General features: G+C 43.5%; 1 protein-coding gene across 2 annotated transcripts in view; it reads left to right on the top strand.

Annotated features, from left to right (window-relative positions):
• Nucleotides 1-13,725, top strand: part of NHS (NHS actin remodeling regulator) — a 244,029-nt gene that overhangs the window by 205,303 nt on the left and 25,001 nt on the right. For both annotated transcript variants that reach the window (XM_015643993.3, XM_015644003.3), the window contains exon 2: nt 12,154-12,306. In XM_015643993.3, the coding sequence (XP_015499479.1) occupies nt 12,154-12,306 (153 nt within the window). The remainder of the gene's footprint in view (nt 1-12,153; nt 12,307-13,725) is intronic.

Below are 13,725 nucleotides of genomic sequence, written 5' to 3'. Positions count from 1 at the left end.
GAGAAAAGAAAGAAGTGAAGTGGGAGGGGGAGTAATTAGAGCCAGACCTGATGTCCTGGAATAGCTGGAGGGTCCAGAGAAGTCAGGAAGATTCATGACTCAAAAAGGACAGAGAAATTACACACCTGGCCCAGCCTATGGTGTCACGTTTATTAGTGTGTTTATCCCTTCCTTCATCCAAATGAATATATTTTGTTCAGTTTCTCAGGCAATGCTTTACCTTTTGAGTTAAAACTCACCTTCTGCCTTGCCAGTCTGTGACCCAATTTTATACTTTACTTTGTCATTAAATATATTCAATAGCCACATGTGAGAACTCATCCATAGCTTTGCAGACTCATATTTGTTTCCAAGTAGGCAGCCCTGCTACCCCATAAAGGTGATGTCTCCCCTCTTGGTGCCTGGTAGTGACAGAACATGTCAGCTCCTCACAGTCAGTCTTCTCATGGTCCTTCCACAGTGACCAGAGGGGGACACGTGCTGCTAGAGGACTCTTCAGATCTCTCTGAGGCTCATTTGTACTCAAAATCAGTGAGGAACCTATCTGTTAGCTGCAGAAATTCTCCAGGGAGATATATCTCCCCTAAGGAAAGTTACTTTTGTGGTTACTTTTCGTTGTCTGCTTCTTTATGTTTGGAAATATCGTCAGCTTTGCTCATTGTGAATAAATCTGTGTGTCCCCTGAGTGCCCTCTGCCCTGATTCACCATTGCACTTGACACACGATACTTTAAGGTCAAACACTGCCTGCTACTCAGTGGCCCCACTTTTAACTTATACTTTCTGCATGATAACTTTAATGACCATTCTCCCTTCTCCCAATGCCTTTCTCCCTGCTCTCCTTTGTTCCTTGCCTTATTCTTTTTCTGAAAGTATTTCCTTGCTTAATCTCTTTTCCTGTGGATTTTGTTTCAAGAAGCTTATTTCCTGCAGATTAGTTTTATTTAATTTTCATCACTGCTTACAGCTGAGAGTTTGAAGACTTCCTGCCCAATGTTACTGTCAGTGCAGTCATTCCATGGTGGTATTTGATAGTTGCCAGCAGGCATTGACACCTGACATTTCTGCTCTGTTTTTGACTGGATGCAATGAAATGTAGCATTTCAGCCATGCCTTCTGGTCTTCTTCGTGTGCAGGGCTTGGTACACACTCATAATTAAATGTCTGCCCACACTTAAAGGTGATCATTGTATATGATCATTAAGGGAGAAACTGTTTGCCACTCTGTATTTGCTGTGCTAAAGCTGACGTGTTGAAAGCTGCCTCGTCCTGGGTCCGAGGCGTGCACAAAGGCAGAGGAGTTACAAATGTGTGAGAATTAGCTGTTTGCAGCTATGTTCTGGATGACAGCTCTCACCAGAGAGTGGTCCACACCCCTGCAGCCTTTGACAAACCCTGAAGCTCTTCAGCAGATGTGGCTTTTCAGAAACCCCGTCAGAACTCAATTAGGCTTTGTGCATGAATATGTGGCTTAATAGTATAAATGTGAGTACAAACAATAGGATATGGTTTGGGCTCATAAAGCCATATTAGCCATAACAATGAAGCTTAGCCTATGTTATGATCTTTATTAACACCCTACAACACTTTAAAAGAAGTAAATGCTTTAAAATTTATTTTAGCTTAAATGTTTCCATGCTGCATTTTATGTACTAGTTGCCACTGGCTGTGATGTCTCACTTTGAAGTGGGAGGTAGTGGGTCAGCGTGAGCCATAGGGGCTCCCCAGCTGGCATGGTTACAGGTTTGCACCTCTGCAGGGACACAACTACCAATGCTCACCTCCTGCTTCAATCTGAAAGCTGGCATTTGCCATTTGGAGCTTGTGAACCATTTGAGGTAAGCAAGGGCTTGAAATACAAGAAAAAACAGTAGAAAAAACTGTGCAAGTTTGAAGAAAAAATTTTACTGCCTAAGGTGAGTAAGCTGAGAACATGTTATTCAAATAATAACAACAGTGGGAAAATAATTTATCTTGACATAAGTTATTCATCCTGCAGTCTAGATATACAACATCACTGACAGAGTTTCCAAATGTTGTCTGGATGGATTTCTTTAAAAAGTAATCCAGTGTATCTTGGTGTCTTTGTATAGAAAGTCTTTTTGTCTGTGTATAGAAAGTACTGTAAGTAATACAGGCCATAACATATATTGTAACACATCCATGCTTTGTGGATTAAGGGCTAATTTCAAACCCAAAAGGCCTGGAGGGGAGAGGCTGCAATTCCTGGGTAAGAGCTGGAGCTCTGGCAGTGAGGGGTGCTGGAACATGTGCTTGGCATCACAGGGTGGGTGGAAGTGATTCACAAGAACTCTAAGATTGCCTAAATCCTAATCAGTTTTTTTCATTAAAAACAATTCCCTTGAGAAAATATAGAAGTGAAAGAAGCATAAATCCTTATTTTCAGGCAGCTTTCCTTCCTCTTACAAAACAAAAGGACTGTGTTCTCTATTGCTTCAACAAATGAAACTGCAATTCAGCTGGCCTTGTTCTCTGAACTCTCAGAGCCCGGTTTGCTCTAATGTTTAACACAAGTGTCCCGTCAGAAGTGGGACTGGGAAAGGACAGTGTGGAATGAAGACCCTTCTCTTGGCCCAGAGCAATCTGGTCTAATGAAAGGTGTTCCTGCCCACAGAAGGGAGTTGGAACTACGTGATCTCTGGACTTACAGCCCAGTCCAGTCTGTGGTTCTGTGATTTGTGGGCTGATTCAGATGGTTGTCTGAAACTGGGCTTCAAGTAAATGGCTTAGGAGGCATGAGCCAGACCAAACATCTGAGGAGGCTGGTAGTGGAGGATTTGGGTATTTACTGAGACTGGGGAAGAGTTATACTGAAAGAAGAGCTACACCGTGACCTGGTTGTATCTCTAACTGCACCTCTGTGCCAGCCAGCTCTGGGCCACCATCAGGGTGGCTCCAGAGACACCTTGTGGAGGAGAGTGTGGGATTTTTGTTGCTTGTCCCAAGAAACACACTGCCTTACTATTCTGGGGAGGAAGCTATTCAGAGATAGGAATAGAGAGACAGAGCCAGGTCTCTCAATCCCTCTGCAGAACAGACTTATGGAGCTGCAGGAGCAGCAAGAATATTCTCCAGAGGAAGAAAAAAAGTATCAGTCCCCCTGAGATGCTTGACTTGGTCTTCCACTGAAGGGCTGTGAGTAATTGGAAGGGACATGTTGTAATAGTATTTACATAGTATTGCATAGTATTTACTAAATAGAATGGAAAGAAAATGTTGCTACTTACCTCGACTTGCAGTTAAGTGTCATCCAAGGCATGAAGCCAAGCACACTGAAAAGGACTGATGGGAAGGAAGAAGTGTGAAATACAAGCCACTGTGTCTACTCCTAACACATGGCTTGTTGTTCCTGACTCTTGGGGGTTTGATTCCTCAGCCTACAGGAAGTGCCAGTGGAAGGGAAGAGGGGCCTGGCTCATTCATTTTCTGTGCAGAATGGTGTCTTTGATTCTAAATGTTGCTTCTGAGAATCAAGAGAAGGTATGGAGACTAGGTCTTAGAGCTTAGATGAAAGGTCGTAGTTTTTGAAAATTTCAAGAAAAACAGAAATACATTTGTTGTTCTTAGAATAAGTCATCTGAATCTTATCTTCCAGTATGGCAAGCACAGCATATTCTTTGTTGAGTGTCATCTACCAGTGTGCTTTTTCAAGATTCATGATGTTTTACGTGTGGTCTCTAGGTTCACAAATGTGGAGAGGTTGTTCATGCTGTGGATGCTGATCTGGAAACATGGCTGATGTGGAAATGACCAAGTCTCTGCTCTTCTTGAAAAGGGGATGTGCAGCATAGACTCACAGGGCTATTACTTGAAAATGACCAATTCAGGTACAAATATTCAGAAAGAAATATGCAGGGGAATTGAATGTTTTGAGTAGAAAAATAGGCAGGATACCCTAAAACTGCTACCAAAAACCAATTTGGCCTACCATAAAGTTGTCTATAGGATGTTTTTTTTCACAAGGCAAGCATTAACTATGATAGGTAGAATAGTAAATGAATTTTGTAGAGCTTTGTTCTTGAGTGCTGGCATGTGAAATCAAGGTGACTGATCTGAGAGCAACATCACAGTGAATAGCACACTTCTCTGTGATAAAAAGGAGAGCATTATGGTGACCTGCTGGAGCAACTCAGGCAAGCTTAGTAGTGATTTGGGCTGAGTCAGTATAGGAGAAAAATAGCAAAGCAGTGGGAGAGAATTGCAAAGGATGTCTAAAAGCATACTTAAAAACTGTTATCGAGACCACACACACTACACTTCTGGAGATAAGAGACTTTATCTTGCTGCATATCCAGAGTGAGAGTAATGTTGAAGGGTCAACACGGGAAGAAATCTGTGTTGACAAGCACTGAAAGTGTGTCAAATTGAAAGAAGTGCTTTCAACTAATTAAGCATGTAGGGCTGAAAGGGCTCTCTTGGGACACTGACTTCAGCTACATGCTCTGGAGTGTGTGTACACAAATACATAGACGTGTGTGTATGTGAGATGCCATATCATCCCTGCTGAAACAATCCATCCTTACCATTAGGTCCAGTAACCTTAAAATAGTTCTGGTTTGGGTTTTTCTCTAAGACTGTTTATGCCTTCACTATTTTACTGGTTAGTTAGCTCTTTGTTTTCTCATGGAGCATGACAGCAATCTGAATTGAATATGAAATTAATATTACTGCAGAACAGTTGACCTAACAGCAGCCTTAAGCTTGCCAGGCAGGACTGCCACATTGTCTGCCTTTTTTTTTTACCATTAGCCTGCAGGGCACTCTTGGAGGCTGTGTAAAGCATAGACCTGAGAACAGGAATAAAAGGAAAGGAAGAAATTTCCTGCTAGAAAACTTCACAGGAATGGAGGCTTGAACATATAAAGTACTCTGTATTTCTATGAAGTTATTGTCTATCCTGCAGTGACAGCTTTGAAATACTTTGAAATACAAAGTTGCATTCTGGCCACTGTAACATATTTGACAGAGTTAGGAAAAGCAGTTTAAAATATGTTCAAACACCACCAGCAGTGGTTGAAAGCAGCAAAGCAAAGACTGGGATTAGCATGTGGTACTCTTCACATAAGTGCATATTGCTTAACAGCCTAATCTTCTTACGTGTGTAAGAACCACAGCCCTCTTGAATTATGTCTGTTGTGCCAGTCAACCAAACATCAGGTAAATGCAAAATTCAGGGATCTGCTCATGGAAATGACACCCAAATCATATGCTTTCCAGTATTTTAATCTCTCCTGCTACCTGAATGCCAAATATGGATGGGGTTTTGCCCACTTGTCCTTTTTCCTCCTGAATAGCTGTTATTTCCATGGGTAGCATGATGCAAGGGAGAAAAATGCCACAGGGATGTGGCACAGAAACTGTGATTGAGACATGAGAGATTCCACTGTATTGGCAGGAAATGAAACAATACAAAGAGCATAAAAGATTGTGGTCTTTTTCAACAGATTCTGCTGTCAGTGAGATTTCTGCCTTTTTGCTTGAGTTTGAAAAATTTGCTAAATTGTCTATCCATGAGTGCAGAACAGAAGAATAATTGTACTCATGATGTTGCCCACATGTAGCTAAAGACTTAACTTGTTTTGTCATGTCTCTCCTCCTGTTTTTCTGGAGGGCAGCTGCAGCCTGCACAGACACAGTTGTGCTGGCTTTGATTTGCATGTGCAAGTGCCAGTGGCAGGGCAGATGTGGTGATCCAGGCTTCCAGTCCAGATCGGCTGCCCAAACCATCTCTTGGGGTCTGTGTCACTGGAGCTTTCCACTCTCATCCATCCTGAACTCAGGTTGCACAACACGAAAACTCCTCAGAAATACTCTGCATTTCTGTTCTGATAAAAGCAGTAAGAAATAATGATGCACAAGGCCATTAAAAAACGTGTTTTCCAGCACAGGCGTCCAGAGAGAAGGAGCCAAGGAGCAAACCACCTAAAGTGGATCATCAGTCACCCACGGCCCCGTGACAGTGGGCACTGTGAAGACTGAAAGGGAAATGTCTGCCCTGAACAGCACCCTCACAACTACACAGAATGCACAAGGAAAACAGGAACAAAAGGTGTGCCCGAGGATTGGGGCATCCTGTCTAAACTTTGAACAAATCCCAAAGATGTACTTGGTTGGTGAGGAGATGTGGTTTGGCGTGCAGTTTTCTCTTTCATTGAGTTGGGCATCTCTTGTCTTACACAAGAGATGTGCTGAGAAAGCTCTGTGAAGACCTGCCTCATTTCTCACTCGTCCCAGGGAAGACTTGTTACAGCTTCCCATGGAAGAGAAGGGGAGCACAGGAAGGGTCCTCAGCAGCCTCTGCAGTGCCAAGGAACCAGAGTGCTGGTCACATTTGCAACATCTCTCCTTGCCCCAGCAAAAGAGCTTTAGAAAATAAACCCATCACTGTCAAGTGTTGCTCTGGCACTGACTTGGTGGGAAAAAAGTGTGGCATCCTGCCCCTGCCAGGGTGACACAGATTTCCAAGGACACTGGGGTATGTCCCAGATTCTAGCTGCAGTCACTTTTTTCTAGAGGTATGGGGGAAGTTATGTGCATACCCATGCTTGGAGGTGCAGTCACTGAAGTTACAGTGAGGTTGCCATTATTCAGCTGGGTGCTGGAAAAGCTGACAAGCCTTATTTACAATGAACAGCAGCCCCGCCAACACACTCCCTTTGCATGGGCATTTTCCAATTGTTAATAAGGACAGGACAGCAAAGTAGTTCATCCAAATAGCTACTCACAGTTCCTGTTGGTGGGGTTTGCCATTGGCAAATGGGGAAATGTCTGGGTGTATGCATGGCTGGGAGGGAACACAATTATTGAAAGTAGAGTGATTGTCCCACCTTTGAGGAGCTCCAGACTCTGGTGTCTCTGCTGGGTAAGCCTGGCACTCTCTGCCATCACTGGGAAGCAGCAGCTGCAGAGGGAGCTGCTTTGAAAGTACTGAGCTTGCTGATAGATGTGGGACATGAACAGCAAAGAAGCAACTAGATTTTTACCAGTGTTGTAGGCTTAAACCCCCTGGGTGCTCCAGTGGTTACACGAGTACATTGGGGGAAGTGTACATTCGAGACATGGAGGGCTATAAATAAAATTCACATCAGACTCAGCACTTGCCTCAATGAAACATTTATGCACTAAATTGCATGATGAAGTTGGATGTGCTGCCAGGCTGCCTAGTCTTTGAGATAATCTGGTCTTCCTCAGAATTAATTTTCTTGCAATGTTTTGCACACAAACACAGCAGGGAGTAACTCACTGCTGACCTGGGCAGTAGCTGAGGAAGAGGCTGATCACATTGAGTTCTGCTGCTGCTGGCATAGAGCTATTTATGCAAAGTTGGATGAACATCCAGCTTTCTTATGACATTGAATCACACAAGAAAAAATCACCATTTTTACATGAAAAACCTAGAAAAAATGGCATATGCTAAAATGACAGGTCAGCCACCTTAAAGCTGGAGAAAAAGGGCTTTCCTAGGCAGAGCCTGAGATGGGGCTGCTGACCACAGCAACCTTTGGGTGCATCCTGTACCCCTGCAGCAGGGTGTGCAAAGAGGTGGAGTTTCACTAAGTACACAGCCCCCAGCATCTCTGCCTCCTGCAAAGGGCTTGGCTCATTACAGCATCTCTTTAGCATAACTGGGCTCTGGAATAGCCTTATTCCTAGTCTGATCCTTTTTAATTTTGGGTTCTGTCTTTTGGAATCTGGGTACTTTAATAAGGATTCAGCAGCTGCCAGTTTTCAGCTTTGCCTGTGCAGAATTCAGGGCTGACAGCTCTAGGCACTGGCCCTTAACATGTAGGCAACTTCCTTGCTTGCTGCTCCAATTCCCTCCAGGCTGCACACTTTTTCACACCTTACAACAAATCGTGTTTTCTCTCTGAACCAGGAAATATAGGAAATTATCTTTCTTTCTTTCTTCACCTGACAGGTAATAGCAACTATAATATAGATAGAAATAATAGAAAGTTGAGAAACAGAAGGATCTGGGAAAGGGGGAGGGAAGTGTCTGTAGAAGCAGACGGAGTTGTGGGGGGAAACCCCTGGATCTATCAAATAAATAGAGCAGAAATCTTTCTTGCTTGGCCTTTGTGGTGTTATTATTAGAACAACCACGCCTGAGTGCACTAAAGCCGCACAACCTTCAAGCATCCACATCCAGCTCTGCTATGGCAGGATCCTTTTTCTGCTTGGCTAAAAGAGGGAGAGAATGAGAGGATGTGAAGATGAGAAGGCTCTGTAAATGATAAATATAATCAACTTCAATAAAACAGCTATTTGGAAATCTTCAAAAATCTTCTCATAAGAGCCATTAGTGTATGTCTGTTTGACATTGGTTGTTAGGAAACTAGCCAATGTTAATGGATCCACAGAATGGAATGGAGAATCCATTTAAATGGTCTCTTGTCATTTTGTCATCCTACAAGACAAAAGACCCCAATTACTTTAACTCAGGAATAAAATGAAATGAAGTGATTGTTTATATGATTCACTTGTATAGTTTAAATTGATCGAAGCACACACAAAAATATGTTAACAGTCTATATCTGATGCCTGAAATGAAGCATTTCCTATCTCTGTATTGGCTTTTTTTCTCATTCAGTGTGATGTCCAGCTGTTAATCGTTTAAAGACTGTGGCTTTACAGTTTCTATATTGCTTTATTTATTATGCATGTTACGATAATGCTGAGGGGCTACAGCCACACGCAGGCTCAGCATTGTAAAAACAGCCTGCAGTGTAAAACACTGAGTAAAGGAAGTGCTGGCTGAAAGAGATACCTTATCCTCATTTCACAGAACAGAGATATAGGGAGTCTTAATATTTAACGCTAGCTCTTAGCAGAAGCATATGGTGAAGCTTTGACTGCACATTTCTTCTAGATCTCAGCCCAGTGGTCTTTTGTCTGCTGAATTACCCTGCCACAGGGTTGGCTTTTTTCTTTTAGTGGAAGGAAGAGATTCAGTCCTGTGAAGAAAATTAGATGTTCAGTAGTCCTTAAAGCTCACAGTGCACTCCTGTGGTTGCATCCTCTGGCTTCAGCTCCCAGCCATGGTGCCTAGTTCCCAGGGGCAATCAGTGAAGGCCAGGCAAAATGTCATTGCAGAACAGGCAATGTGCAAAAGACAGGAAAGGACATGCAAAGAACAATGTGCAAGGAATGAAATGGAAGTAGGTCCTTCTTTTGGCAGGCTTTTACTTGCTGGGTAGCTTTTTCCCTCTTTCCTCTTTCCAGGAGTTTTTTTCCCAGAGCTTTGCTGCACTGAGGTTGGGATGCTGTTCCTCAAACATCCAGATTAATTGCATTTATTGTGGGTTTATACCTACTTATCCTTGGGCCAGCATTGTCCTCCACCCTACCTAGTGCTGCTCCCTCCCTCTGAGCTTCTTCCTCACTGCAGGCTGAGAACATTCATCCCCTTGCAGCTTTTTTTACCAGTACTTTTAGTTTCTATTCTGAACCTCCTAGAAAATCCACTCCAGCTTTGGAGTATTTTAAAGGATTGGTCAGTTCAGTGAGTATTGTGCAATATTTCTGATTTCTTGGTATCAGGGGGTATATTTCCTGTTACCATGAATCAGAAATCCTGCAGGGAAAGGTGAGAAGGCATGGATGGGTGCTGGCTGGGGCCATAGCCCAGGGTACTGTAAGCTTCTTAATGCCCTATCATTTGAAGATAAGCAATGTATTTGTGATTTTTCTTCTAGGACAGCACTGTGCACAGCTCTGCCAGGTCTGCTGGCTAAGGGAGACTTGTTGGGTGGCTAAGAGGTCATGCTGTTTTATCTGTCAGCAGCAATGTGTGTCTACAACAGTAGGTGTGTAGCAGGGCTTGCATGAACTTGGTTTCATCTTTAAGTCTCACATGAAGTATATTAACCCAACTCCTACTCTTGTTTGTAAAACACTTGCCAAGGCCAGAAGAGCTTTCTACAGGCTAAATTTTGCAGCAAAATCTATTCTTGTCTGATGAAATGTCTGAAAATTTCATAAGTAGGTAAAACTTTCCACTCACTCACTGATACTCATCACAGACAACTACTAGCGCTTCAGTCTAGACAGATTTTTCTGGGAGTAGGAAGGAACTGCTTGTGCCTGCCTTTTCATTAGCCTCCAGGGTACCATTTGTGATCATGAATATCACATGCCCTAGGCAATACAAAGAATGGGTGGGGTTTGTGTACAAATTTTCATCCTGAGCTGAGATTCCCAAGAAGGAAGTGTGGCTCAAAACAGGATCAGGGCAAGTTGCTTTGTGTCTCAGTACGTTGTATGTAAAACAGACATAGTGCCTCATTACCTTCAAGGGGTAAAGGATATATAAAATCAACTTGTGTGAGTGAGGTATTTCCCTACTGCAGTGGTAACAGACAGACAAGCCATCAAAAGCTCTGCCCGCAATTTGGCAACATTATGTTTTTGCAATGTCAAAAATTTAATTAGTAAATCCTCATGATGAACAAGCACTGACAGGTTGCCATCATTCATCCTAGTACCTTCCTCCACTATAATTCTTTTCCCCCCGGTGCCATTCCTTGCACTGACACCATGCCAGTTGCATGGAGCAGTACTACAAATGTGCTGAAAAATGACTGAAACCCCACCTGCAAAAATCCACTGAGAAGCAAAGCAAGGCTCCCCACCAGACAGAGAGTTGGGGGTCCCTTCATTTTTGCTGAAGCTCTAAGAACCTGAACATCAGCAGGTTTGTTCAGCATATCATACTACCACTTCCATCATAATGCCTACAAATTTCGGTGAACTGTTGGGGTTTTTTTCTAATCAAAGAAACTGATAGTCTCTCATCATCCCACACATGGCAGTGTGGTTCCTAGGTTTCTCTTCTGTCTGTTCCCTCATTCTTCTCCAACTGTACTTTCCCAGTTCTCTCTCTATACAAAGCACTGGTATGCCCTCAGGCTGAGTGAATATTGTTTTGCATTAAAGAAAACAACAAAACAAGAAAGACAAAAGTATCTCCACCACATTCTCTGCCATGATGCACTGGCTACCCCTCAAAAAATATAAGAGAGTGCAAAAGCAGGAAAGTAGATGAGAGCCCTGAAATAGGCAAAGCAGAGGAGTGCATGGCCAGTGGGGGGATCAGTGTGAGGTACACTGGTCCTTTGGCTGCTGACTGGGAAGGCAAGCCCAGGAGCTATCTCCTGTGCATGAGGGTGCCTGCCTGTGTCAGTCTGCTGTCCTGTGAGCAAAGCAGCTCCTTGGCATTAGATGAGTCTGTCTGTGTCGGTGCCTGTGGTGGAAGGATCAAGCCCAGTGCTATGGCTGAGGATGTGCCACCTGCTCTGCTGCATTGTGTGGGCTCAGGATGAGCCTGCTCCCTGCTTTTGGCCAGGACAGAGTGCTGGCAGCTCCCATGGCCCTCCACTCCTGCCTTGGCCCTTGGAAAGCTGTGTACCCTGAGGCTGGGAATAGTCCATGGGACTACCATCAGTCCCAGCTCTCCTAAGAAATTCTCTCAACCCTTTAGTGGACTTGATTCATATGATTTTCAGGGCCAGACTTCTGGGATTTCCCTTTAAGAGGAACTGAAGTGTTCCTGTCCCTCATAAATTGCTGTCTATTAAAGGAACCTCTTTTGATAGGTGACAGTCAAAGTATCTCAGCAGGGCAAGCAGTTAATCTCAGTCATTATGCCCTAGAAGGCAGTGAACTTGCAACCTGTGTCAGAAACTAGTTGTGTGTAACGTGATGTAGTGAAAGAACACATTGGCAGGAGAATGAGTAAATGGAAGACCTATTCCTCCCACAGCCTTTGCTCAAAATGTCACTGAAATGGAAAGATTGTGTAGCTTCTTTGCATTTTTGTTTTGCTGTCTATAAAAAGATTATCCCTTTGGTCCATTTATAGAAAAAACTGATGTAGTATCATTTCACCTGCTTGCCTCTATAGAACCATTTGCAATCTGGTAAAAGGGCATTGCCTAAAGGCTAACTGGTATAACATGATGTGGAAACACAGAGAAGATAATGTTTGCTGCTATTCTATGGGAGTAAAGGTACTCTAACAAACCCAGTGCCAGTTCTTGACAATGCTGTTCCACACAAGAGCCTTTCCTTTTCAGCCAGGTTGATGGAAGAGAGACTAGAAGTCTTATGTTGCACTCTATTTTTCATCCTACAGCTGTCTCCAACCTTGATGCAGAGAGCAAACTGAGTGTCTATTACCGAGCACCTTGGCATCAGCAAAGGAACATCTTTCTCCCCTCCACCAGACCGCCCTGCGTGGAGGAGCTGCACCACCACGCCAAGCAGCACCTGCGAGCCTTGCGCAGAGGTAGGTGCCACCCACGCTCCAGCCCCACACACATAACACCTCTCCATGGTCCACTGCAGGCAGCAGAAGGATGCTCAGGCACAAGCACACACAACTGTGGGCACTGATCTGCACTGGGACTTAGGTGCTCATGCTAAGAATCACAGAACTGTAGAATCACTGAATGGTTTGGGTTTGAAAGTACCTTACAGACTATCTAGTCCCAGCCTTCTTCACAAGGGCTGAAACTAGAGCCCAGTGGTATTGGTCACCACAAAAACAGAGCTGTCTGCTCAGGGTTTCCAAGCATGATACTGGAGGATGCTTGTGTTCTTCAAGAGTGGCAGCTGGAAGTCAGGTGATAGATGTCCTGGACAGCTTGGAAGGTTGGGCAGGTCTCCCCTTCCCAGGCTAGGGAACATTTTCTGACATTGCCTAACAAAGTGCAGACCTGTGGTCTCAAAACAACACAGAGAGGAAGCAAGAGCAACAGGGTCATAACTACCAGGTCACAACCTGGATCCTTGCCATAAAGAGAATTTACTAGATGCAAACATCTGGATGGTCCTACTGATGCTGTTGCACATTGAAGGGAAGACAAAAGATGGGGAAAGGTCAGTTTTCACTGGGAACCTAACCAAGGGAAAATTATTACCAGGACTTAAGACAAAGCAGGCAAACAAGCCTGAATTTCTTCTGTGCCATAAGGAGAGGGAAAATCCATGCAGATCTTGCTTAAAATGTTCAGCAGCCTCCTGCCTTGAAGTATTTTGCACCAACAGCTCTAATTGCCGTGTTTATTTATTACTGTTATTAGCTTATAATAATAATCGATTACTTAGAACTGCAGAGCATCTGTTAGCTGGATAAGATGTTGCAATTAATTACCACATTTGACTGTCTCTACAGGTTTTAGGTCAGGATCACACTGTGGATGCAGTATGTCTTCATAGCATGGCAGAGGGTGATACAGCCAAATTGCATCCACAGTAGTGCTGGAGTGGAGCAGAAGTTTTCTGTTCTCAGCAGCTCTGCTTTGCAGTTGTCCCAGAACCAGCTGATCTTTGCCTGCCATCTTGTGGGCAGGAGAAATCCTGACAGCAGCATGGGAAGGCAGCTCCAGAAAATGTCTCATCATTTTTAAGTTACAAATCTCAGTTTTGGCAATTTCCCATCCTCCAAAATTAATGGCAGCTGTTCAGGTTCAGCAGGCAGCTTTTCAAGTGCTGCTTTATCTTATTTTCCAAATAACTGCATATATGGGGATGAAATTTTAGTCTGAAATTTACTCTAAACATATTTACTGTGTCTCAACTCTGTCATCTATCAGAATTTCATTATCTCTTTATCTGTTCAACCAGGAGTAATTAAAACTAAATTTTAGATCACAAACAGCTATCCTAGCAGCAAATATTATTGTCTGGACCACAGCTAGTGGAA

The sequence above is a fragment of the Parus major genome, chromosome 1 (genome assembly GCF_001522545.3).
Source record: "Parus major isolate Abel chromosome 1, Parus_major1.1, whole genome shotgun sequence".
Lineage (NCBI taxonomy): Eukaryota > Metazoa > Chordata > Aves > Passeriformes > Paridae > Parus > Parus major.
The sequence above is the reverse complement of the archived record's forward strand: the minus strand, read 5'-3'. Positions and strand labels throughout refer to the sequence as shown.